Source organism: Lithobates pipiens, unplaced genomic scaffold (genome assembly GCF_037356315.1).
Source record: "Lithobates pipiens isolate NorthernLeopardFrog02 unplaced genomic scaffold, aLitPip1_a1.2 Scaffold_1, whole genome shotgun sequence".
In the NCBI taxonomy this organism is placed as follows: domain Eukaryota; kingdom Metazoa; phylum Chordata; class Amphibia; order Anura; family Ranidae; genus Lithobates; species Lithobates pipiens.
The window spans coordinates 201,498,274-201,521,598 of record NW_027507685.1 but is presented as its reverse complement, the minus strand read 5'-3'; the positions used below and the strand labels follow the sequence as shown (position 1 = coordinate 201,521,598).

Here is a 23,325-nt window from a genome sequence, read left to right as displayed (position 1 = left end):
ATACCGTAAGTCCACTTTGTAGGCACAAAATACCTTTGCAAACCAAGTTTTACATTGAAAAAGTACAGTGACATCAGCACTGTGCTCCACTACCCATTTCTCAACCTTTTTTTTTTACCCCGGGAGAACCCTTGAAATAATTTTAACGTTTTGGGAAACCAATTTATTGTTGGGAAGCATGCCCCTTACATTGGTGGTAAGTGAGAAGAATGCCCCCCTTACAGTAGTGGTCAGAATGTAGCCACTACGGATGGCTAATAAGCTCATTGTTATCATGCAGCTGGCTCTGCCAAGTTGTGTTGACCCCAGAACTATGCAGGCACCATCAGATGAGAAGTCTATTAGCCATCGCTCAGGGAAGCCCTACCAACGCTGGTGGAAAATAGCTGTAGGAGGGATCTGGCAGCTCCACCTACTTCACGGTACCTGTAGATAACTTCAGGAGGGGCAGATACAAGACCAATCGTCCTGCACATGGGGAGAGAGCGCAGCAGTGATCAGTCTTTATTGCAGGAAAATCCTGCACTGTCTCACACTAATTACTGCACAGATCTGGAAGAAATGCACAAAGCCCACCAAGATTCAGGTAAGAATACGCATCCATCTTGTATTTGGACTATATTTGTGTAGCCCTGATTTTAAGCTTTAAACGTATGCTTCAGTATTTCCCTCTTAGAAACTTATTGATAAGACCTTTACTTGCATGCCTCAGACATGGTACCGCTGCTAAAGCAACCCATCTGTCAGTAACTTTAGGTTTACAGCAATCTGTGCTGCTCTTCGGATCTGTCCTGCAGTATGTATAGCAGCTGTCCTGGGTAGCAAGTGCTGGCTCATTCTTGGAATGGGCAGTGCCACGTGCAAGTCTAGCACACACTATGTCTTTGTATTGTGTGGACGACATCACAGTTACAAGTCAATGACAAAGCATAATGCTCCTTGGAGCTATGTGACAATGGAGCTTTCCAGGAAGGACACTACTCCTTTCATGTCACACATGGTTATTATTACTTTGCAGGAAGGAGAGGGATAGAGTAGCTTCAGAGAGGCTATAACCTGAAAAGTCATTTGTGGGGGTCATGTTGCTTTAATAACTTTGTCTGTTAACCGCTAGTCCTTAGGCGTGTGTCTGGTTAATCGGAGGGGCTGCCAGGAGATGGTCTCTGAATCTCCTCTAACATTCCACACATAACTGCCCCATCCCCCTTATCAGCAACCCCTTCACCCCAGAGAAGTCTGTGAACTGAGAAACCCTCCATTGACACATGCAATATGCTTTACAGACAGGGCAAGCTCTGTTCTTGCTGGCCTATCCTGATCCATAGGCAAATGGAGCCGCTGTAGTTCAAGCATCACAAATTGTTAAACAGAAAGGTCACTGAATTAAACAATACAATGACCAATGCAAAATTTGCAAATGACCTTTTAACAATCGTAATTGTCAGTTCTTATAATGTGAACTTGTAGAGAGGGTGCCTGCCAACACACAGACATGTTTGAAGTTCTGAATGATACTTGTAGAAGAAGTGGTCACAATGAAAATCTTTCTATCCTTTCTAATGGCAGAGCTGTTCATTTTACAAATGTATTTAGCATTGACCCTTTCGCTGACAGTCTCCTTGCTTTTGACGGTGCCTGCCATCTAGTGTTCTAAAAGAAGCCATTATAAGAGGATGCAAACACTGTCTGTGGACACTGCGGCACACTATTGTGGATTGAATGCGGGTTTCACAGCATCCAATTCGCATGTCGGAGCCTGTGACTGGCTCTCAATGGAGCCGGTTCACACAATTCCGGGACGGTTGTGGAGCGGATTGCTCAAGGGTCCTGTGCGTCTTCTGATCCATTTGGGGTCCGAATTCAGCCAAAAATTTCAGACCAATATCGGACCTAAAACAGTGATCAGGGACGCACCGGACCCCTGCTTTGAGCTGCTCCTCACTGTGGTGGGAACCCAGCCTCAAAGTGTGTATCTGTGCTTGTAGCTTGAGTCTCAAAGGAATTGTAGTGTATTCATTAATAAACTCTCACCCCCTTTAGGAGTGTTGTCCTGGCATCTGACAGGATGCAGTCACTGTTCATCTGACAATTTTCCACCTGACTCCTTTGATTTTTCTGTCTACTTTTGTCAATCCTACTGGTGTCTTAAAGGACTACCCACAGCTTAAATTTCGACCAATTCAGCCATGAATGGCCAACTTAAGTTCACATAGACATGTAGATAATATCCTATACTTAAATTCACAGTATTGCATTGTAATAGCCTACAGGCTTTTTTGCAACCAGGGTGCCCAGGCAAAATACTCCAAAAGCTGTATACTAGCTAAGTTAGTGACTTTCTTTGATTCATTCTTTGCCGTGCCGGGTAATTGTATTGGCTTTTAAAATTGTATTCTTATTAGGCAGATATCATGATTGTGTTTGGTAGCCATTAGTGGTACCTGCACCTCCACTCTGAAACCTGTGACTATTCCATTGACCTCCATTGCTTAGACCTAGACCTTAGCCCTTGTACACACGGTCGGAGAATCCGTCGGAATGTGTCCTATCGGACTGTGTCGTCGGATAATCTGACTGTGTGTGGTATGCATCGGACTGATTCCGTCCGAATATCCGTCGGACCCAATTTTCCAACATGTTGGAAATATTTCCCGACCAACTGGGCCGATCGGACATACTCCGATCATGTGTAGAGAATTTTGATCGGACCAAGTGCCACGCATGCTCAGATCAAATTCCTACATCAAAGCTATTGGCTACTAGCCTGAATGTAGTCCCATCGTAACGAAATTACGTCCATCACGTTCTGAATGATCGGATTTTTCGACAACCTAGTCCGACCGTGTGTATGCAACAGTTTCGGACAAGATCCGACGGGCAAAATTTGGTTGTGGAATTTGGTTGTGGAAATCTCCGACCGTGTGTACAGAGGCTTAGACTTATGCCCCGTACACACGGTTGGACATTCCCAGAACAAAATCCATCAGATTTTTTCCGATGGATGTTGACTCAAACTTGTCTTGCATACACGCGGTCGCACAAAGTTGGTTGGAAATTGCGAACGTCAAGAACTATATACTAAATAACTATAACTAAATATACTATAAACGGGCCAGTAGCCAATAGCTTTCATCTCGTTATTTATTCTGAGCATGCGTGGCATTTGTCCGTTAGAATTGTCTACACACGATCAGAATTTAAACAATCGGATTTTGTTGTCGGAAAATTTTAGATCCTGCTCTCAAACCTTGTGTGTTGGAAATTCCGACGATCGGATTTTTCCGACAACACAGTCCGATGCATGTACAAGGCATTAGTCTTGGTACTGTTGCCTAAAGTGAGGACTATGGGCCCTGCACTGGGGCTTAGAATCCTTTTGGTTTCTTGTAGATTTTCAATCACAACCATTTTCTGCTGGGACTGAGCAGATAACACAGCCCTTCTTAAGAAGAAGCAAGTGTTCAGACCTCCCATTTTTTATTTTTTTTTCCTCAGCTAATCTTTCAGATGCATGGTGCATTGTAGCACTAAGATAAAATGAAATATTTTTTTTTTCTCTTTTAATATGTATTTTGAGTTTAGTTTGGGGGCTCATTCATACCAGCAACACTGGCCTTTGTTTGCTAATGCAGTCCCAATGCAAGAACAAGACAATTTGCCTCATTTTAGATTCAGTTTACACACCAAGTTGGTGCGAGCTGAAAATAGTGGGTCATGTTTCATTTTCACAACTACATTCTGAAATGAGAGAGCGAGAGGGTGTTATACACTGCGTAAAAAGGGGGGTAAAAAAAGCGGGGCAACCGAAAAATGCATGTTATGTGCGTGCCTTATGTTGTCAATAAGCCCTTAGGGGGCCTGTTCACACCTAAGGCTATTCTCACAAAATGAACACACCAGGAAATGTGAACTTCTTTTCAAATACATGTTTTGCAGCCAATGAGATTGAAATATTAGTCGCATAGCTAAATTAGCCATATCCTTGTGTTTAAAGCTGTATGCATTGAGCCTCTAGTGTGCTGCAGTAACAAAACGCGTTACGGCTCCTGCATTACTGCAGTGTTGCACTAACTGACTCTGAGCTGCAGACTGTCCAACATTCTTAGCATTTTGCCACATCTGGTTGCCAGGGAATTTTATATATTTTTTTTTTCCCCCAATTTAATGGGCTCTTGGCATCTGTAGCCTGTTGCTAGCAAGGATAGTAAATGAGAATTATTTTACAAGCAGTCTACAAAAGAGTGCAGTCTTCATGGTCATATGTCTGCATGGTCCTCCACATGACGTGTGCAGTCATAGTGAAAGGAGAGGTCAGGACTTTTGACCTCTTGGTCACAAAGATATCTGCTTCTTCTGTCTCCAAATATCCAGATTCCCTTGTGCTCTTTTCAACACTCCACTGTAAGATGTCACACTGACCTATGGTATCTTTTGTTAAAAAAAAGAAACCAGTATTCTGGGTTCTTATTCAAAGGGTTTATTAGTCAAATTTAGACACTGTCACTCTGCCCTGAGTAGAAGTGACTGTAGCTTTACATATGTCAATCTCAATACCGTGGCTTCTTTATATAGGCCTTGGTGTCAAAACAGTTCAACCCAATACAATGTCCATCTATAAAAGTCTAATGTGAAGAAATGTATCCACACTTAGGCTCAAAGACAACATCTAATATTTTTTTTATTTGAATGTTTTGCTAATGTTCCTGTCTGTATTTCCATTGGAAAGATTTCCAATTGCTTCCTGAATAATGCGGGCCCAGGCCTTCCCTATTACATCCAGTAGACTTTATCTTTGCGACCATTGCCACAGACGATCCCACCACTACAATGACTTGCTCACGATGGCACAGCTATCTCCCTGCCCATTGAACTTGGTTCTTAAATTATATGTCCCTGGTGCCCAACCTTTAGCCCTTTTGACACCTATTGTGTGGCCCAAGAAGATAGAAGTCTGAGGCCGCGTACACACGAGAGGATTGTCCGCCCAACTAAGTCCGTCCGACAATCCGACAGACAGTCCGTCCTACTTTCGAATGAACGGACTTGACCACACGCGATGAACAGACAGTCCGCCGAAAGCTTGCGCGATGACGTGTACAGCACGTACGACGGGACTAGAAATACGACGTCCAATACACTGCAATGCAACCTTTCGCCGTGTAAATCCTTTCTGAGCATGCGCCATACTTAGTCCGTCGAACTAGCCTACTCACGAGCAGACTGTCCGCTGAAACCAAGTTTGGACGGACAATATTACGGAAATTCCGAAAGACTTAGTCCGCCAGACTGTCCGCCGAAAAAGTCAGCTGAAGCCCACACACGAGCGGATTGTCCGCTGAAACACGTTTCAGCGGACCAAGTCCGTCAGACAGTCCGCCCGTGTGTACGCGGCCTGAGTTTTAATGCTTTCTCAAGCCAATAACAAAAATACTTTTTAGAGTGACTTCTTGCAGGGACATGATTCATTTTATGCCTCTCACAATATCTTAAAGTGGTTGTGAAGCTTAGAATTTTTTTTTTTTTTTTTTAAATAATGGAAAACATGGTATACTTACCTGCCCCAAACCTCTTTCAGGTGTCTGCCGTCAGTGCTGTCTGCTCCTCCTCTTCTTGATTGGCCTCCATAGCAAACCACTTTCTATGGGGGCGGGCTCAATCCCAAGCCGGGCTGTGTGTGTCCATAGGTAATGGGAATATGGGGGGCAGTGACATTTGAAGGGGCTTTTTATTTTTTTTTACCATAATGCAGAGAATGCAATAAGATTAAAAAACGTATTTTTGTTATTTTATTATAACCACTTTAACGTGTAAGTTCAGCTTTCCAGAAAAAAAGAAAAGGTGAAAAATCACCTTACACATGCTGGTACTGAGAAATCTGAACTACTCTGATCTGACCCAGTGTCCCTAGGAAGAAGAAAGTTATTTTCAGTCCACAGGGCCACTGCACTGGGCTTCGTGGACCGAGATAGTGTGCATTTGGGGATCCGCACCCGCATGGATGTCCGTGCACCAAATCCGACCCAATTGACACTAATGGTATTGCTTGCACAGGGATACAGAGGACACCTGTGCAAACAGTGCCCTTGTATATGGGTGTATGCTTTAGGCCCCTTTTAAACTTGTGCGACTTGGGACTGCAAAGTCGCATGAAAAGTCATGATTTCCAATGAGTACTATTCATATCTGTGCAACTTCAAAGTAGTCCATGTACTACATTGATCCGACTGATGCGAGTTGAGCTCCATAGACCTCAAGTTTACACAGGGATTCCCTAAAAATTGTGGCCCCAAATTTATGTGACTTTCAAGTTGCAGCAGTGTGAAAGGGGGCCTCAGTAGGCCTGTGTGAATGAGACCTTAAGGAGGCAAAGGGATCAAAAAAAATGTGAAAGCATTGACTTGTAAAGTGGTTGTAATAGCTGTGATCTCTAGCAGTCTAATGTCTCCAACAACTCCAATAGCATTGTTGCAGCATCTGATCATTGCTTGTTGCAGGTCTGCAGTGTCTGACTGTTTTCTATAACATTACATTCTCGGAATATAATGTGTTCACCGTTGGGTGGGGGGGGGGATTTTGCGCTTGAGGCCCACTATGGATGACCACCACTGTTATAGGACAGTTACGAATAATATCTAGAAATGCTCAAAGCACTGTCATCACAAATGACAGCCGATAACCCTAAAATTGTACAAGTCATACAATTAGTTGTTGTTTAATCTCCTTTTATGATAATTTTTATTAAAGATGTTCCCATGGATGGCCAAGTTAATAATTTTTTTTTTTTTATGTAGGTTAGTGCACTGTAATATAATAATATAAGCATTGGTGGCATTGTTTATAGAGCGGACAAGTCTGGTGACTGGTGTCACCGAGCTACAGATACTGCTGCTTGTAGAGCTCTGTAATTCCTTTGTGTGTGTGAGCAGTGAAAGCAGATATACATTAGCTTGTGATCTACATGCCTCTTCATTCCCACCTCCCTCCTACAGTGTCTCTTGTGCCATCCAAAACCCGCTCTGCCTGTATTTCTGGAAACCTGTGTGACTTCACATGGGTTACGTTTTGTCAGTGAAAATACTCTGTATTACCTACGTCCCTTTTGGCTTTGTGTTTCTAAGGATCATGTGCTCCTCTCTTATGAAATCTAATTTCTCCAATTATAATAAGGCGAAAAAACAGCCTAGGGCAGCAGGAGTCAGGATATCCCTGAGGAATTCAACTATAACAAGAGCCACGCTCCCAAAACAGTTGTGTGCCTCAACTTAGGTGCTCTGTGCCCAAAATTATTCCAATCAAATGCTAACTCCAAAAAATACAAAACAAAATAAATCAAATGCATGATACAGAGTGTGTGTGTGTGTGTATATATATATATATATATATATATATATATATATATATATATATATATATATATATATTGCAATTTACAATCATACTTGCCTAGGTGGTCGTTCCAATGCTGCATCTGTCCCCCGCCGCCCAAGCTCTCAGCATCGCCGATGGCTCTGTTCTCTCAGCTCCCCGAGCAGAGAGCTGCTGCCTGTCAAAGCCCAGCCGCTTGCTGTGGGGGCAGGAGGGAGGAACCTGATAAGAGGAGGATCTGGGCTGCTCTGTGCAAAACCACTTCACAGAGCAGGTAAGTATAACAGTATAAAAGACTCACTTTAAAAGAGAAGTATGGGTTTGGCTTTTTTCCCCCCATTCATACTTACCTAGGCGAATGCTGCACCTGTCCCCTGGTGTCTCTGCACTGAGAACTGAGGCACCGAACACAGCCGATGGCTCGGTTCTCACAGTTCCCCAAGCGGAGAGCTGCTGCCTGTCAATCAGCAGCTCTCCTCTCTGCTCCTCCACTCAAACTGGAGTACTGAGCTATGAATCGGTGGGCAGCGGCCGTCTCAGCAGCTCGCTGAAAGGCTGAGACAGCCATCAGTCCAGGCACCTGGCGGATCCAGACTCCCAGAGTCGGGATGACGCGGTGCCTGGACTGATCTTGGTGACATCAGTGGAGAGCAGACTTCCGATCACTCTTTACTGAAAACTGGTCACAGGAGTGCAAAATGAATTGTTCTCCTGTGATCCATAGGCGAAGCTCAGCCAAACGAGCCCAGGCTGGACTTCTCCTTTTAAATATGAGTGTAATGTGTAACAGGCTCCAAAGGGTAATCTTGGCTGTTAAAGACACATTGATAGTTTGCTGATTCCAGGCAGGGTGACCATGTCACCTAATGGCCTCTCCTTCTTTCCCAGGTATACTGGTACAAATGCCCACTCCTTCACCACCTAGACTTCATTGTAGGCTTCTGGGTATGGGACAGCATGTGACGTTTCCCATATGACAATGCTTGTACCAAAGCAGCCAATCGCCAGTCCTGAAAAAACACAATTGGTGAGCATACCTTGAAAAGTCAGTGTCTCTTTAAAGCGGAGGTCCACCCTAAAGTGGCGCCACAATTGGCACCTTTCAGGGGGGAGGGGGGTGCAGGTACCTGTACAGTACAGGTATCTGCACCCACTTCCGGCGTAGATTCTGCAGAAGCTACGCCCCTTTCCGCAGAATCTACGCCCCTTTCCGAAGGTCCCCCGCTGCCTGCTGGGAAACACACGGATCCCAGAGACAGCGGGGACCATCCTTATTGCGCACCGCGACTCCCGCATGCGCAGTAGGGAACCGGGAAATGAAGCCGCAAGGCTCCACTTCCTGATTCCCATACCCAAGATGGTGGCGGCAGCACCCGAGAGACGATCGAGAGATCGGCTTCGGGTGCCGACATCGGGGGCACACTGGGCGGGTAAGTGTCATTATTTTAAAAGTCAGCAGCTGCAGTATTTGTAGCTGCTGGCTTTTAAAAAAAAAAAAAAAAAAACTGCTGACTCCCGCTTTAAAGCAAAACTCCAGGTAGATTTTTTTTTTTTATGACTCTATAGATATCCTATTCTCCAGGAATAATCCATACACACAAACTACTTTAAAGCGATTTTGATTACCTGCAGGAAAAAACCCCACAAAAAACTGTAAGACAAAGGCATAATGAGCTAGTATGCACCACATACTGTATTAGCTCATTATGAAATACTTACCTTAGAACGAGGCGTCTGTATCTAATCCTGGTCCACGCCAGGGGTGCTGACATGTTGCCCTTGGTGTGTCTTCCAGGTTCGCAGCTCCGGCGATCTGAGTGGCCAGAACCGCAATGATGTCACTCCTGTGCAGGTGCTTGGGAGTCTTTTTCCTGGCAGGTCCGGTAGCGCCTGCTAGACCTTCAGCCGGGCATTCACAGTGCATTCGCTGCTGATGTCAGAGGCTGCATGCAAATTGAATATCTCCTAAACCGTACAGGTTTAGGAGATATTCATTTTACCTACAAGTAAGCCTTATTATTGGCTTACCTGTAGGTAAAAATCCCAAAAATTAGTATACAACCACTTTAATGGTCCTGTAATCCCCTTTTTTTTTTTTTTTTTTTTTTTAACTATTTCTTACTTTTTTTTTGTGTTTTTTTGTTTTTTTATGTTTGTTTTTCTTATGCCTCCATGTAACGTCCTCTTGTAAACGCCTGAATCTCTCCTTTCCCCCCACACTCCCAACCCCCTTCCGTTTACTTGGAACGAGCAATGCACATTTTGTTATAGTCTTGTGCATTTCTCTGCGCAAACTGCAAAACCCATAGTCCCTAGTCCATCTTGGGAAGAATATAATGCAGTCACTGTTCAGGTATTCTGGCAGCCGCTGAAGCTGGCTGACAGAGAAGGTTTGTCTAAAAATGCAGTGTAGCCTGGATGGAGAACTCTTAGAATAAGTCTGTGTATGGCCAACTTTCCACACTGAATGGCAAAAGCAGCGAGAGAGATATGGAGACTATCATTGCTGATCGATTGTGTGTGGGCTCCAGCGGACTTTTTCTTCCCAAAAGTCCGGCGGACCTAGAAATAAGACTGGCTTCAAATTTGTCTGCCAGACTCGGCTTTTAGCGGACAATCCTTTCGTCTGTGTGCTAGTCCGACGGACTAAAACCGTCGCTAGGGCAGCTATTGGCTACTGGCTATGAACTTCCTTATTCTACGTCATCACGCTCGAATCCGTCTGACTTTTGGAGTGATCATGTGTGGCCAAGTCCGTTTGTTTGAAAGTCCGGCGGACCTCAGCTGCAAAGTCCGTTGGATTGTCCACCGAACTAATGCAGGCCATACACGGTTGAATTTCGAATGAATTTTCTTTTCAAAATCAGAAAATTCGTTTTTTTTGTGATCCGATGACGCCACCATTGATTTTCGAAATTCGGCCGACCAAGCCTTCAATTTCACCTCATGTTGCTACAGAAAATAATTTTCTTGGCTGGGAATCTTCTTTTCTCTCCGTACATTTTCTTTTCTTACGTTTCTCGCACGATTCTCCCATCATTGATTAGAAAATCGTTCGTTTTTCTAAAAATTTCCAACATGTCCGATTCCTCAAATTTTATTTCCGCACGAAAATCGGCTGTTGCTGCAGCCCACTAATGGTGCGAAATTCATACGAAAATTCTTAGATACGATTTTCGAAAGAAAATTCTTTCGAAATTCGAACCGTGTATGGCCGGCATAAGTCCATCAAAGTTCAGTCGTGTGTATGTGGCATTAGAGTGTCTTGGTGACCTAATGGCTTCAGTACTTTTGAGTAACTCGCCCAGAACAAGTATGTGATCGGGAGATTTTCTTTCTTGAATGGTTTAATTGAAATACAATTGAAGCTAGAAGTAACCAGGCAGCTAGCATTTTCAGAAGGATGTCAGGTATAGAGTCTCCACTTATCTGTCACTACAAGTTTCCTTTAAAATCTTGCCGTATCGAAAATGTGTCCAGCTCATCCCAAGCAACTCTGTTCTCCAGATCTTCTAGATGAAGTTCCTAGCAGAAGGAGGTCTTTTAATTGATGTACCTAGTCCTGGTTGATCTAATGTGTTCATCACAAATGTACTGGCTGCTAATATGAGAGTGTATTGTAATCCAGGCTTTTCCTTCAGCATCTCCTCCCCTCCCCTCCTCCACCTCCCTTCCATGGGTTGGGGAGGAGCAGAGCAGTCACGTCATGAAACTGGCTGGGGCAGTGAAAGGGCCTGAAACTTCCCATGAAACAGTCCTAGTAATTCTCATCGTGCAGCCAGTGTGTTGTTCTCCTGGGTCTCTATGGTGTCCGGAGCTCAGAGCGATGCTAAGGGTAAGTGCCCATGCTGCAGCTGTTTGGGTTTATTGTACATTTCAGGCATTGGGGAAAGTTTCTCTACTCTGGGCTGATGGGTATCAGTGCCTCACCCAATGTTAGACTAGTCCCACCTGCAGGGCAGAGCAACACCCGTCATTTGGTGAGAACTGTTGTGACAGCACTTGTTACATACAGCGCTATGCTTTTGGATTTAGATCACTGCTTGAACATGAGATGTGTGCTTGGCTACAGGTCTACCATTTCTAACTTTTCATGGTCTATTTCCCGTATTTAGATAATGCTGACATGTTCTGCAGTAGTACGTAGAAACAATCACATCAGTTCCTGCTTTGTGAGGATCAGGACAGGTTAACGTCTACAACATTCATACCATCACACAAATACACTGGGGCTCTTTTGTTCAGATATCAGTTAACTAACAAATGTGGGAGAAGAGCCATACAAGGGGAAGTCCTACAAACTCCATGCGTTTTAATATTGTACCAGGTGGGAAATTAAACCCCTAGACCTCATTGAGTGCCAGTCTGTTGGCTACACATTTCTTTTGAAGATTTATATTATTGTTTTATATAATTGTGCTATTAAAGAGGAAGTTAAGGCAGTTGAAAAAATAAAATAAAAAAAAGGAGCCTGCAAGGCAAAGGCACAATGAGCTAGTATGCATGGCATACTAGCTCATTATGAATAACTTACCTGAGAGCGAAGCCCCCGAAGCGGTCCTCCGTCGTCTTGTCCGCCGCTGCCATGGATCCCAGAGTGAATTCCGGGTCTCGCTGCTCCGGCGCTGTGATTCGCCGGAGCAGTGATGATGTCACTCCCGCACATGCGTACGGGAGCCGACACTCGCGGCATATCGCCGCGATCTGTGGCCTGCCCAGTGCGCCTGCGCGCCGCTGTCTTTTTGTAAATATCTCCTAAACCGTATAGGTTTAGGAGATATTTCTTGGACCTACAGGTAAGCCTTAATCTAGGCTTACCTGTACGTTAAAGTGGTTTGTAAGGGTTTACAACCACTTTAAAGTGGTAGTAAACACAGTTTAGTGACTTTTATTCCTATAGGTAAGCTCTCCTAGATTGTAAGCTCTAACGAGCAGGGCCCTCTGCTTCCTGTACTGAATTGTATTGTAATTGACAGTACAATTACAGTATCCTACTGTTGTAAAGCCCTGTGCAAACTGTCGGTAATAATAATAAAACTAACCTGTAATCTCCAAATACAGAAAGGTTTCTTAACCGTAAGAGCTGTGAAAATATGGATTAGACTCCCTCAAGAGCTGGTTCTGTCCAGCTCACTAGATTGCTTTGCCACTTCAGCTCCGGAAGCATTTGCCCAGTTCCTGACCAGGCCTTTTTTATTTTTTAATATAGATGGTGCAGCGCAAAATACAAAAGTCCACACGTATTGGTCATATATGACAACAGAAGAGCATGTAGAGCGGGAACAGCACGTGGAAAGACCGCTAATTGCTTGTATGTGACACTCCTTCCACCAGTAGGAATAAACTCTTACCAGCTCTGATGGACCCCATTTTCAGATGGTCAAATGCGCGTGTTCACACTCTCGGTGTGCAGGAGTCTTTATTTCCACATGCAAATAGAGCAGTAGTCCGAATCCTTTGATCACATGCAGCTGACTCCAGAAAAAACCCCAATGGATTCACTCCAGATGTAAGTAGGTAGGTATATGTGAACAGAAATTTTTATTTTTTATTTTTTGTGATATGGCACTGCATTGCGTTAACTGACAATTGCACGTTGTGCAACGTTGTACACAAACAAAATTAATGTCTCCCCCCCCCCCCCCCCCACAAGTAGAGGTGGTATTTGATCACCTCTACGATTTAATTTTTTGAGCTATAAACAAAAAAAACACAAATTTTGAAAAAATATATATTTTTTACTTTCTGCTATAATAAATATCCCCAAAAATATACATAAAAAAAAAAATGTATTCATCGGTTTAGGCCAATATGTATTCTTCTACATAATTTTGGTAAAATAAATCTCAATAAGTGTCTATTAATTGGTTTGCGCAAAAGTTATAGCGCCTACAACAAATGGGAAAGATTTAGGGACTTTTTATTTTTATTTTTTTATTGTTTTTACTAGTAGTGGCAGTGATCTGTGATTTTTTTTTTTTTTTTTTTTTTGTGGGATTGTGGCGGACAAATCTGTCCCCAAGTGACACTTTTTGGTTACCAGTGACACCAATACAATGATTAACACTCCCTAGGGAGGTGTTTCTAACTGTCGGGGAGATGGGCTCACTGGGAGTAGAGAGATAGCACTGTTTCTGATCACTAGGAACAGCTGATCGCTCTCTCTCTTCCCCTGTCAGAACAGGGATCCACCTTGTTTACAAAGGCAGATCCTCGTTCTGCCTCTTTCCCACAATCGCGGATGGCCGGCGGACTTCGAGTCCACCAGGACCCCCGGGAGAGCTCCCACAACGTGCAGCAGGCACACGCCCTGAAAAACTAACGCTGGAGCCAACGTACCATTACGACGATTCACACAGTTGAGCTAACTTGCCGCAGTTTAACTGCGGTGGCTGGTCGGCAACTGGTTAAAGGCCTGGATTCTTTCCTAAATGTACATAATATAACGAGATGCTAACATTTATAGATAAAGTTGATCCAGGGAAAATCCGATTGACTCTTGGGGATCAGGAAGTCATTTTTTTTTTTTTTTTTTTTTTTTTTCCCCTGCTGGAGCAAATTAAATCATGCTTCGCTGGGTTTTATTTTTTTGCCTTCCTCTGGATCAACTGTGGGTATAGGATTGTTTATATAGAATTAAATAAAATAAAAAAAATTCCCTCTCCCCTTTTATTGGTTGAACTGGATGGAACTATGTGTAACTACAAGGAATATCTCCTAAACCTCCATGGTTTAGGAGATATTCACTATTTCTGCAGCCGGTGACAACACCAGCGCATGTGCAGTGCCCTCTGAAGGGACAGCATAGAGGATGGAAGGAAAATACTCCATTCCCCTATCCATGATAAACGGTGTAGATGAGGGAATCTCATCTTCCAGCTATTATATTCTGACAACTGGCACTCATGGCTGTCAGAATACCCAAACAATGACTGCATCTGAATAGATGGCAGCTGCTGTTAAGCCATACATTTTCTTGACTCATTTGGTTATCAGATCGAAGGATGGCGACAGGGCTACCATGTCTTCAATTTGGTCCGGTTCTTCGGTAGCCGGCTGAAATTCACTCCATATATGACCGGCTCTAGCATTTCTTTTTGGTTTCTTCAGGTATGTTGTTTGTTTCTGTATATGTTCTTGTGCACAGGTGGCAAACACAAGGCCCGCTAGGCCATGTCGTGCGGCCACCGGATACTACCTCCTGTAATCGCCAGCTGCTTTCCGCTCTCACAGAACAGGTCTCTTTGGCAACAGGAGTAAACGTGCTCTCCTTCTCAGTCTCCCCAGCGGTGCTGTGTGTGTGTGTGTGTAGCTGAGTGCATGCGCTGTTGGTCTGGCAAAGCCTGTCAGTGGCAGAGGTACCTGATGACTCCGGCGGCTGTGTGTTCTAATATACATCCAGCGGCTGCATCTTGAGGGCGGGCTTTTGAAGACTTAGTGGCCATGAAAGCATTCTTGCAAATGCCATCAGGTAGGAGAGAGTACAGATATGAGGTTTGCTGTGGAAGGTGAAAGGGGGAGGAGGGCTGTGGAGGTGTGTAGAAAGATGTGTTTAGAGGTGGGGGGGGATGGGGGCAAAGTGCTGGGTGCAGAGATCAGAATCCAGGAGGGGGGGTTGAAATGAGATGTTACAACGTACCTCTGAACCCCTGCACGCTGTACGTAGGGCACCTCTGAACCCCTGCACGCTGTACGTAGGGCACCTCTGAACCCCTGCACGCTGTACGTAGGGCACCTCTGAACCCCTGCACGCTGTACGTAGGGCACCTCTGAACCCCTGCACGCTGTACGTAGGGCACCTCTGAACCCCTGCACGCTGTACGTAGGGCACCTCTGAACCCCTGCACGCTGTACGTAGGGCACCTCTGAACCCCTGCACGCTGTACGTAGGGCACCTCTAAACAGCTGTACGTAGGGCACCTCTGAACCGCTGTACGTAGGGCACCTCTAAACCGCTGTACGTAGGGCACCTCTGAACCGCTGTACGTAGGGCACCTCTGAACCGCTGTACGTAGGGCACCTCTGAACCGCTGTACGTAGGGCACCTCTGAACCGCTGTACGTAGGGCACCTCTGAACCGCTGTACGTAGGGCACCTCTGAACCGCTGTACGTAGGGCACCTCTGAACCGCTGTACGTAGGGCACCTCTGAACCGCTGTACGTAGGGCACCTCTGAACCGCTGTACGTAGGGCACCTCTGAACCGCTGTACGTAGGGCACCTCTGAACCGCTGCACGTAGGGCACCTCTGAACCGCTGCACGTAGGGCACCTCTGAACCGCTGCACGTAGGGCACCTCTGAACCGCTGCACGTAGGGCACCTCTGAACCGCTGCACGTAGGGCACCTCTGAACCGCTGCACGTAGGGCACCTCTGAACCGCTGCACGTAGGGCACCTCTGAACCGCTGCACGTAGGGCACCTCTGAACCGCTGCACGTAGGGCACCTCTGAACCGCTGCACGTAGGGCACCTCTGAACCCCTGCACGCTGTACGTAGGGCACCTCTGAACCCCTGCACGTTGTACGTAGGGCACCTCTGAACCCCTGCACGCTGTACGTAGGGCACCTCTGAACCCCTGCACGCTCTACGTAGGGCACCTCTGAACCCCTGCACGCTGTACGTAGGGCACCTCTGAACCCCTGCACGCTGTACGTAGGGCACCTCTGAACCCCTGCACGCTGTACGTAGGGCACCTCTGAACCCCTGCACGCTCTACGTAGGGCACCTCTGAACCCCTGCACGCTGTACGTAGGGCACCTCTGAACCCCTGCACGCTGTACGTAGGGCACCTCTGAACCCCTGCACGCTGTACGTAGGGCACCTCTGAACCCCTGCATGCTGTACGTAGGGCACCTCTGAACCGCTGTACGTAGGGCACCTCTGAACCGCTGTACGTAGGGCACCGCTGAACCTCTGTACATAGGGCACCTCTGAACCCCTGCACTCTCTGTATGTAGCATAATCCTGACGTAATCCTGAACTCTGCACTCTGTACGTAGTGCGACCCAGATACGACCAGCCCTTTGAGGACAACCGCACTGCTGATGTGGCCCGCAATGAGATTGAGTTTGACACCCCTGTTCTAGTGCATGTTGTGTATGTACAGCTGCCCATACACTATGAATTTCAGTCAGTTACTTAGGAACTGGCTGAAATTCGCTCAGTGGTTGGCCCTGTCAGTGTATGGCCAGCTGAAAACCAAATGATTATCTCCTTTTAACATATTGTTTAATCTTTTTAGAAATGTTATGCAGAAGTGTCCTTGGTATAGTTGACGGGTACATTCCTTTTTTAATAGGTACTGAATATACCTTTGAGAATGCTGGCATTCGGCTCTGTGTACACAATTGCAGATGAAAAATCCGTTTTTAACAGCATTGCCAGTATAATGAAAGGTCTTTCGCTTTGAAGGACCATCATCAGTCCTAATAGGAAAATGCTGGCAGTATGGTGTACCTCCTGAGAGCATCTCAGCACAGCACTGATGTGTGCAGAGCCATTCCTTGCAACTTTAATGTGCTTGAAGCAAACCGGGCATCCAGTGTGGCTGCACTATGGACACCTAAAGCTGAACTCCGGGAATTTAAAACACAATTTGATGCAGCTCTGGATTCAGTATTACATTATAAATGTTTAAATGCAACCAGTGTGAGTACTTGAATTCTACCTGCTATACCCTCTTTTAACACATCAGAGTATAGCAGATCCCAGACTGCGAGAAGCAGTCCGAGGTGCCAGCCAGTTGTGATGTAGTGCTCATATCCTAACAGGGAACATGCTAATAGAAGGCGAGAGCAGACTGCAAGAGATTCAGTATGTTGCTTTTCCTTATAAGCCTAGTACACACTAGTAGTTTTTTTTTTTTTTTCGTTCAACGCAGCAGGGCTGAATAGACAAAAAAAACTATCCAATGTTAGTACAGCAATCTCCCTGCTGTTCTATTGTGTTCTGACGGGGGGCGGCCGGCGGCCCCCCTCCAGGATACAAAGCTCTGCACTCTCAGCCATTGGCTAAAAGTGCTGATCGGCAGACCTTTTTTCGCTCATGCCCCTTCGACACAAGCCGGACGAACAGGCGACTTCTGTTGGACCGACTCCAGTACACACATGCCAAATGTCAGCTGGTTTCAATTGAACCGGCCGACTGTTGTATTCTGATAGCTATCAGAATACCCAAATAGTGCTGGTACCTCATGTGACACTGTTTGGCTGACAATTTTCCTGCCAACTTATTCGATTTTTCAATCAAAGGATGTTGGGTGGAGTGGTGCTGAGAGGAATACCCACTGCTCAAAATGAAGTACATTAGGAAGCAGATGAAATTCGCTCATTGTATGATCAGCTTTTGAGAAGAAGCTTCAGTGACACACATTGAAGGAGTCTGTTGGAGTGGGGAATAAGGTATATATTACATCTTTTCCCTCTTCCCCTGGATCTAAAATAGAAGTGTGTGTGTGTGTGTGTGTGTGTGTGTGTTGTTCTTTTCAGAATCATACTTACCGCAGTGGATGCAGCATCGGTCCAATGTTGTATCTGTTCCCCGACGGCTATAACACTGAAATCCGAACGATCAAACACTGCCGACCGCTTGATTCTCGGGACTCCCAGAGCAGAGAGCTGGTGACTGTCAGTCACTGCTCTCTCTGCTCTGCCCCCCACCTACTCACTGGAGCGCTGGACTGTGGCGGGGGGTGGGAGAGGCATGTGGGCGGATCCCGATTTTCATTGTCCCCATCTTGCTTGATCCTCTGTGACCTCAGCTGACAGTGGGCTTCAGACCGCCGTCTGCCGGAAACGGGTCACATGAGTGCAGAATGAACAGAATACAAATGAGCTTCGGCTGTTGTCTATTTATTGAGCATTTCAGCGTGGTGTTTTTTTTTTTTTTTTGTTTTTTTTTTCTCTGGGGGGGGGGGGGGGGGGACAGGGGTGGGAGATGAGCTCAACTTCTTTAGTGCCCAAATTTGTCTCTATGTCAGTCTCCTACACTCAGGTAGAAGAAGATCCAGCTTTAAGAGCCAGCCAGGATCTGGATATGGTGCACATGTGCTGGCTAGGGATGAGCTCAGGCATATTTGCATGGACCACGCGCAGAGCCCGCCAGGAAGTCGGCGCTGCGCTTATCACAGACAGTGAGACATTTCCCGATCTCTGCAGCCGCACATCGGGGCAATGTTTCACTGCCTGTGATTAGCGCAGCGCTGCGCCGACTTCCTGGCAGGCTCTGCACGTGGTCCATGCGAACACGCTTGAGCTCATCCTTAGTGCTGGCAAGAGCAGAGAGTAGAGCATGCAGAGAAATTGGCCTTTGATGCTGCTGCGTCATTGGTCATTCATCAAGATGGTGATGTGCCCTGACCTAGTGGTGATATTACTCTGCTCTGCTGCTCCAGGGTTTTGCTGTCTGGATCATAAAAGTGGCTGTGCAGCATTACAGATCCTTATTTTTAGCAGCTAAAATGGCTTCCATATCTATATTTCAACTCTGTATTTAACTGCTTGGCTGGAGTTCAGCTATAAACTAGTCTAGTTGCCTAAACATTTAAAAACCCACAATGGTCCTTCAAAAAGCTTTGGTGCAGATCCCTTCAGGGACGACAGCACGTTCACAGCGCTCCCTGGTACTTGTTGTCAGAGCCTAGCAGAGACTTGCTCTTACTGGAGGCAGGCGAGAGCGAATCCCTCTTGTGGAAGGAGTTGACTGTATGTGGCAGTGTAAAGTTGCTGGTTCTTTTTAATTTAATTATTCAGCTCAGCCCAGATTTTTTATTAAGAACAAATCATTGAAAAGGTACAACATTTTACTATTCATGTTGTGCAGCTTTATAGCCGCACAGATTAATGGTGTATTTTAAGGGCTAGTTCGCACCAAAATTCCTGTGCGTTTCCCTGTTGTGCGATTTGGCAGTCCATTCATTTGAACAAACTGCAAATCACATTAGACCATACAAACAGTAGTGCATACACCACACCAGATCTCATGGCAGTGTGGTACTATGCAATCTGGGGCTCACAAATGCACTACGTTTGTGATCTACATTTGGTTGCCGTTATCAATGTACTGGTACTTGCAGCAAATCGCAAAGGCAGTGTGTTTTGAACCTGGTGCAGGAAATATGCATGGAACGGAACTGATTGTTAATCTTGATCGTTAGAGAGCTGTGTGCTAGATCATTTTTGCCACCTGTTGCTTTCAATGTAGCAACATGTGCATTCATGTGTCTGAAGCCTGAGTTACCTTTTTCCTAAACACGGGCTTGGATATATTTCCATGTTAGGGGTATACATGCCGTTTGCATCTCTAATGGATTACAGTACTTCCCCGACAGGGCCTTCATCTTCCTTTTCTTCTCAGCAGGCATCACAATCTTCTTTTTTTTCCCCAAGTATCATTCAGGGTCAGGGTTTACCTCCTGGACCATTTATTAGTGTTGGTTGTCTTCAGAAAGGCCATCCCAGGGACCACACTGGGTTCTAATCCCTTCACTAGCTGCTCTGGTGAAAATCGGAATGCAGAGCCTTCACCTTGTTTATAGACAATTTTTTTTCCTACATGTGAATCTGTTAATGCTTTACGATTCGACTTGGCCCTTGTACACACGGTCAGACATTCCGACAACAAAATCCGACGGATTGTGTCTGCAACTTGTGTTGCATACACACGGTCGGACAAAGTTGTCGGAAAGTCCGATCGGACGTAACGTGACAACATTATTTCGTTACAATGGGATTACGTTCAGGCTAGTAGCCAATAGCTTTGGTCTAGGAATTTGATCTGAGCACGTGGCACTTTGTCCGATCGGAATTCTCTACACACACAATCGGACAAAGTCCGATCGGATCATGTTGTCGGAAAGTTTTATAGCCCAGCTCTAAAACTTTGTCCGTCGGAGCCCATACACAGTCGGATTATCAGACGACACGGTCCGATCGGACGTTTTCTGTCGGAATGTCCGACCGTGTGTACAAGGGCTAAGTCTGCACAGATCCTAACCTTCATCTGGTGCCCCCCACCTGAATGCTCACGTCAGCGCTCTCAGCCCATTGGCTGAGATTGCTGATCGGGAGCCAGTCAGCTACTGGTTTTTCAGCATGCTTCTGTTGGATCCGTTGCCATACACACAGGTCAAATGATGAGGAAGGCCATAGATTATGCTATTTTCTTTCCTTCTGACATGGGTGAAAATTGCTTGATTCTCCATTAACTCTGACTGTGTTTATGGGGGAATTAAACTATTTTCTCTCTTGCAGGAATTCCTCAGGAGAGCCGACAGTACATTGTTGGTAAAACCCCATGGGCTGGTTGTACATAAGTTGATTGATAAATACACCCAGGGTGTCGAAATTTGGCTGGTCCCTGCTGACCCGGCTGATTTTTGATGTATAGCAGGCTTTAGTGATATTCGGATCTACCTCCCCTATGTGCATCCCTGTCACGGCTGTATGGCTCTGTAGTGTTGGTAATATACAGCTTTATTTCTCCTTAGTCGTGTTAATGATGTGCACGTTCTACTGCTCCTCTATGACTCTTCGGTAATAGTCATATGGAGCCCTCACTCACCTGTATAGCTTCATACTGTTGGTCATACATAGTCATACCGCTCTGGTAGTGCTCTCCAGGATTGTTTATGTACAAACTTATCTGTTATTTATTGCTCCTCAATGTTGGTGATGTAGAACTAGTCACATAATGCATAAGTGTGTTTAGGGGCAGAGTATTGCCGGCGATGGCCCTGCCGCTCCTCCTTGCCGGCGATGGCCCTGCCGCTCCTCCTTGCCGGCGATGGCCCTGCCGCTCCTCCTTGCCGGCGATGGCCCTGCCGCTCCTCCTTGCCGGCGATGGCCCTGCCGCTCCTCCTTGCCGGCGATGGCCCTGCCGCTCCTCCTTGCCGGCGATGGCCCTGCCGCTCCTCCTTGCCGGCGATGGCCCTGCCGCTCTTCCATTGCTCCTCCTTGCCGGCGATGGCCCTGCCGCTCTTCCATTGCTCCTCCTTGCCCGCGATGGCTCTGCCGCTCTTCCATTGCTCCTCCTTGCCCGCGATGGCCCCGCCGCTCTTCCATTTCTCCCCCTTGCCCGCGATGGCCCCGCTGCTCTTCCATTTCTCCCCCTGGCCTGCGATGGCCCCGCCGCCCTTCCATTTCTCCCCCTGGTCGGCGAGGGCCCCGCCGCTCTTCCATTTCTCCCCCTGGTCGGCGAGGGCCCCGCCGCTCTTCCATTTCTCCCTCTGGTCGGCGAGGGCCCCGCCGCTCTTCCATTTCTCCCCCTGGTCGGCGAGGGCCCCGCCGCTCTTCCATTTCTCCCCCTGGTCGGCGAGGGCCCCGCCGCTCTTCCATTTCTCCCCCTGGTCGGCGAGGGCCCCGCCGCTCTTCCATTTCTCCCCCTGGTCGGCGAGGGCCCCGCCGCTCTTCCATTTCTCCCCCTGGTCGGCGAGGGCCCCGCCGCTCTTCCATTTCTCCCCCTGGTCGGCGAGGGCCCCGCCGCTCTTCCATTTCTCCCCCTGGTCGGCGCGGGCCCCGCCGCTCTTCCATTTCTCCCCCTGGTCGGCGCGGGCCCCGCCGCTCTTCCATTTCTCCCCCTGGTCGGCGCGGGCCCCGCCGCTCTTCCATTTCTCCCCCTGGTCGGCGCGGGCCCCGCCGCTCTTCCATTGCTCCCCCTGGTCGGCGCGGGCCCCGCCGCTCTTCCATTGCTCCCCCTGGTCGGCGCGGGCCCCATCGCTCCCTCTGGTCGGCGCGGGCCCCATCGCTCCCTCTGGTCGGCGCGGGCCCCATCGCTCCTCCATTGCTCCTCTGTATCAGTGAAATGCGGCCTTGCCTCTGAATTCTGCAGTGTTTGAATTCCTCTATAGATCCTGCCGAGTTCCCTGTTCCTGGCAATTCACTCCTTGCCTGTGGCTCATTCTTCAGGAAGGAAGTAAACAGTGGTTTGTGTATGAAGACTGGTTTCTTCTATTGAAACACTTTCTATTTTCTTGCCTTTGTTAGTGAAGTCTTTGAATTTTTAGCCTTGCGTTTATTTTTTCAGTGAGAACATGGAGTACATGAGCAAGGGAGAATCTTGATTGTATTAACCCTTGGAGTATGCATTCTAACAGCTAAGTAATGTTCACTGTAATAAAAGCAGTCCTTTATTTGTCTATGATTATTATTGTTACCGCCTTTAAAAACCAGAAGTAGAACTCCGGGTTCATTATAAAAAAAATAGCCCTTTAGGCTGCACACACATGGCCGTATTCATATAAAGCCATTTACGCTGGATCTTTCTACCAGGAGCTGGCAAAAAAATAAAAATAATCCAGCATAGAAAATTCTTGGTGTGGTGAGTACATGCGCATGTTGATGCTTGTAAAGCACATGCACATAATTTCATTCTAGTGCCTAGAATATTCATTTGTTCTAGCCATTAGGCTGAATGATTTATGCCAGTATTTGGGGCATTTTTTTATGCCCCTAAGCACTGTTCTAAAATTGTAATCTAACCAAAGCAATGTACATGGACACATTGGATAATATAGAGCTGTGTTCAGAAACATACGGAGGAAAAGAAAGGGAAAAAATGCTGTTAAGCTGCTTTTTTATTTTTTATTTTAATTTTTTTTCCCTTCTTTCGCTCATGTTCATGAGGCTTTAGTCTTGTATTTCATAAATGTATGGTCAAGTATAGCTTGTACAAATGCCCAGATTTGTCTTTATGTTGGCACCTTGTAATCGCCCATAACGAAGAGAGGACTGGTCTGCATTCTGAGCTGATCAGGTTTTGGTATACCTAATGCTGTCAGTCTGTCATAGGGACTGTGCTTACAGGAGGAAAGCACACAGGGAAAACTTTGCGAGTGTACTACTGCTTTTTCATTGGCCATTTAAAAAAAAAAAAAAAAACTTATTGTCGCATATAGTTATGCTAAATGCTCAGATTTGTCTTTTTTTATATTGGCTCGTGATCACTTGTACCAGAGAAAAGAA

General features: G+C 46.3%; 1 protein-coding gene across 2 annotated transcripts in view; it reads left to right on the top strand.

Moving 5' to 3' along the window:
- The window catches only part of PAK4 (p21 (RAC1) activated kinase 4), a 108,639-nt gene that overhangs the window by 20,680 nt on the left and 64,634 nt on the right, over positions 1-23,325 (top strand). The window contains exon 1 of one of the 2 annotated variants that reach the window (XM_077480073.1): positions 11,061-11,200. The exons of the other annotated variant lie outside the window; for it this stretch is intronic. Coding sequence (XP_077336199.1) covers positions 11,170-11,200 — 31 coding nt within the window. The 5' untranslated portion in view covers positions 11,061-11,169. Of the gene's footprint in view, positions 1-11,060; positions 11,201-23,325 lie in introns of those variants that run through there. 2 annotated transcript variants of the gene reach the window in all.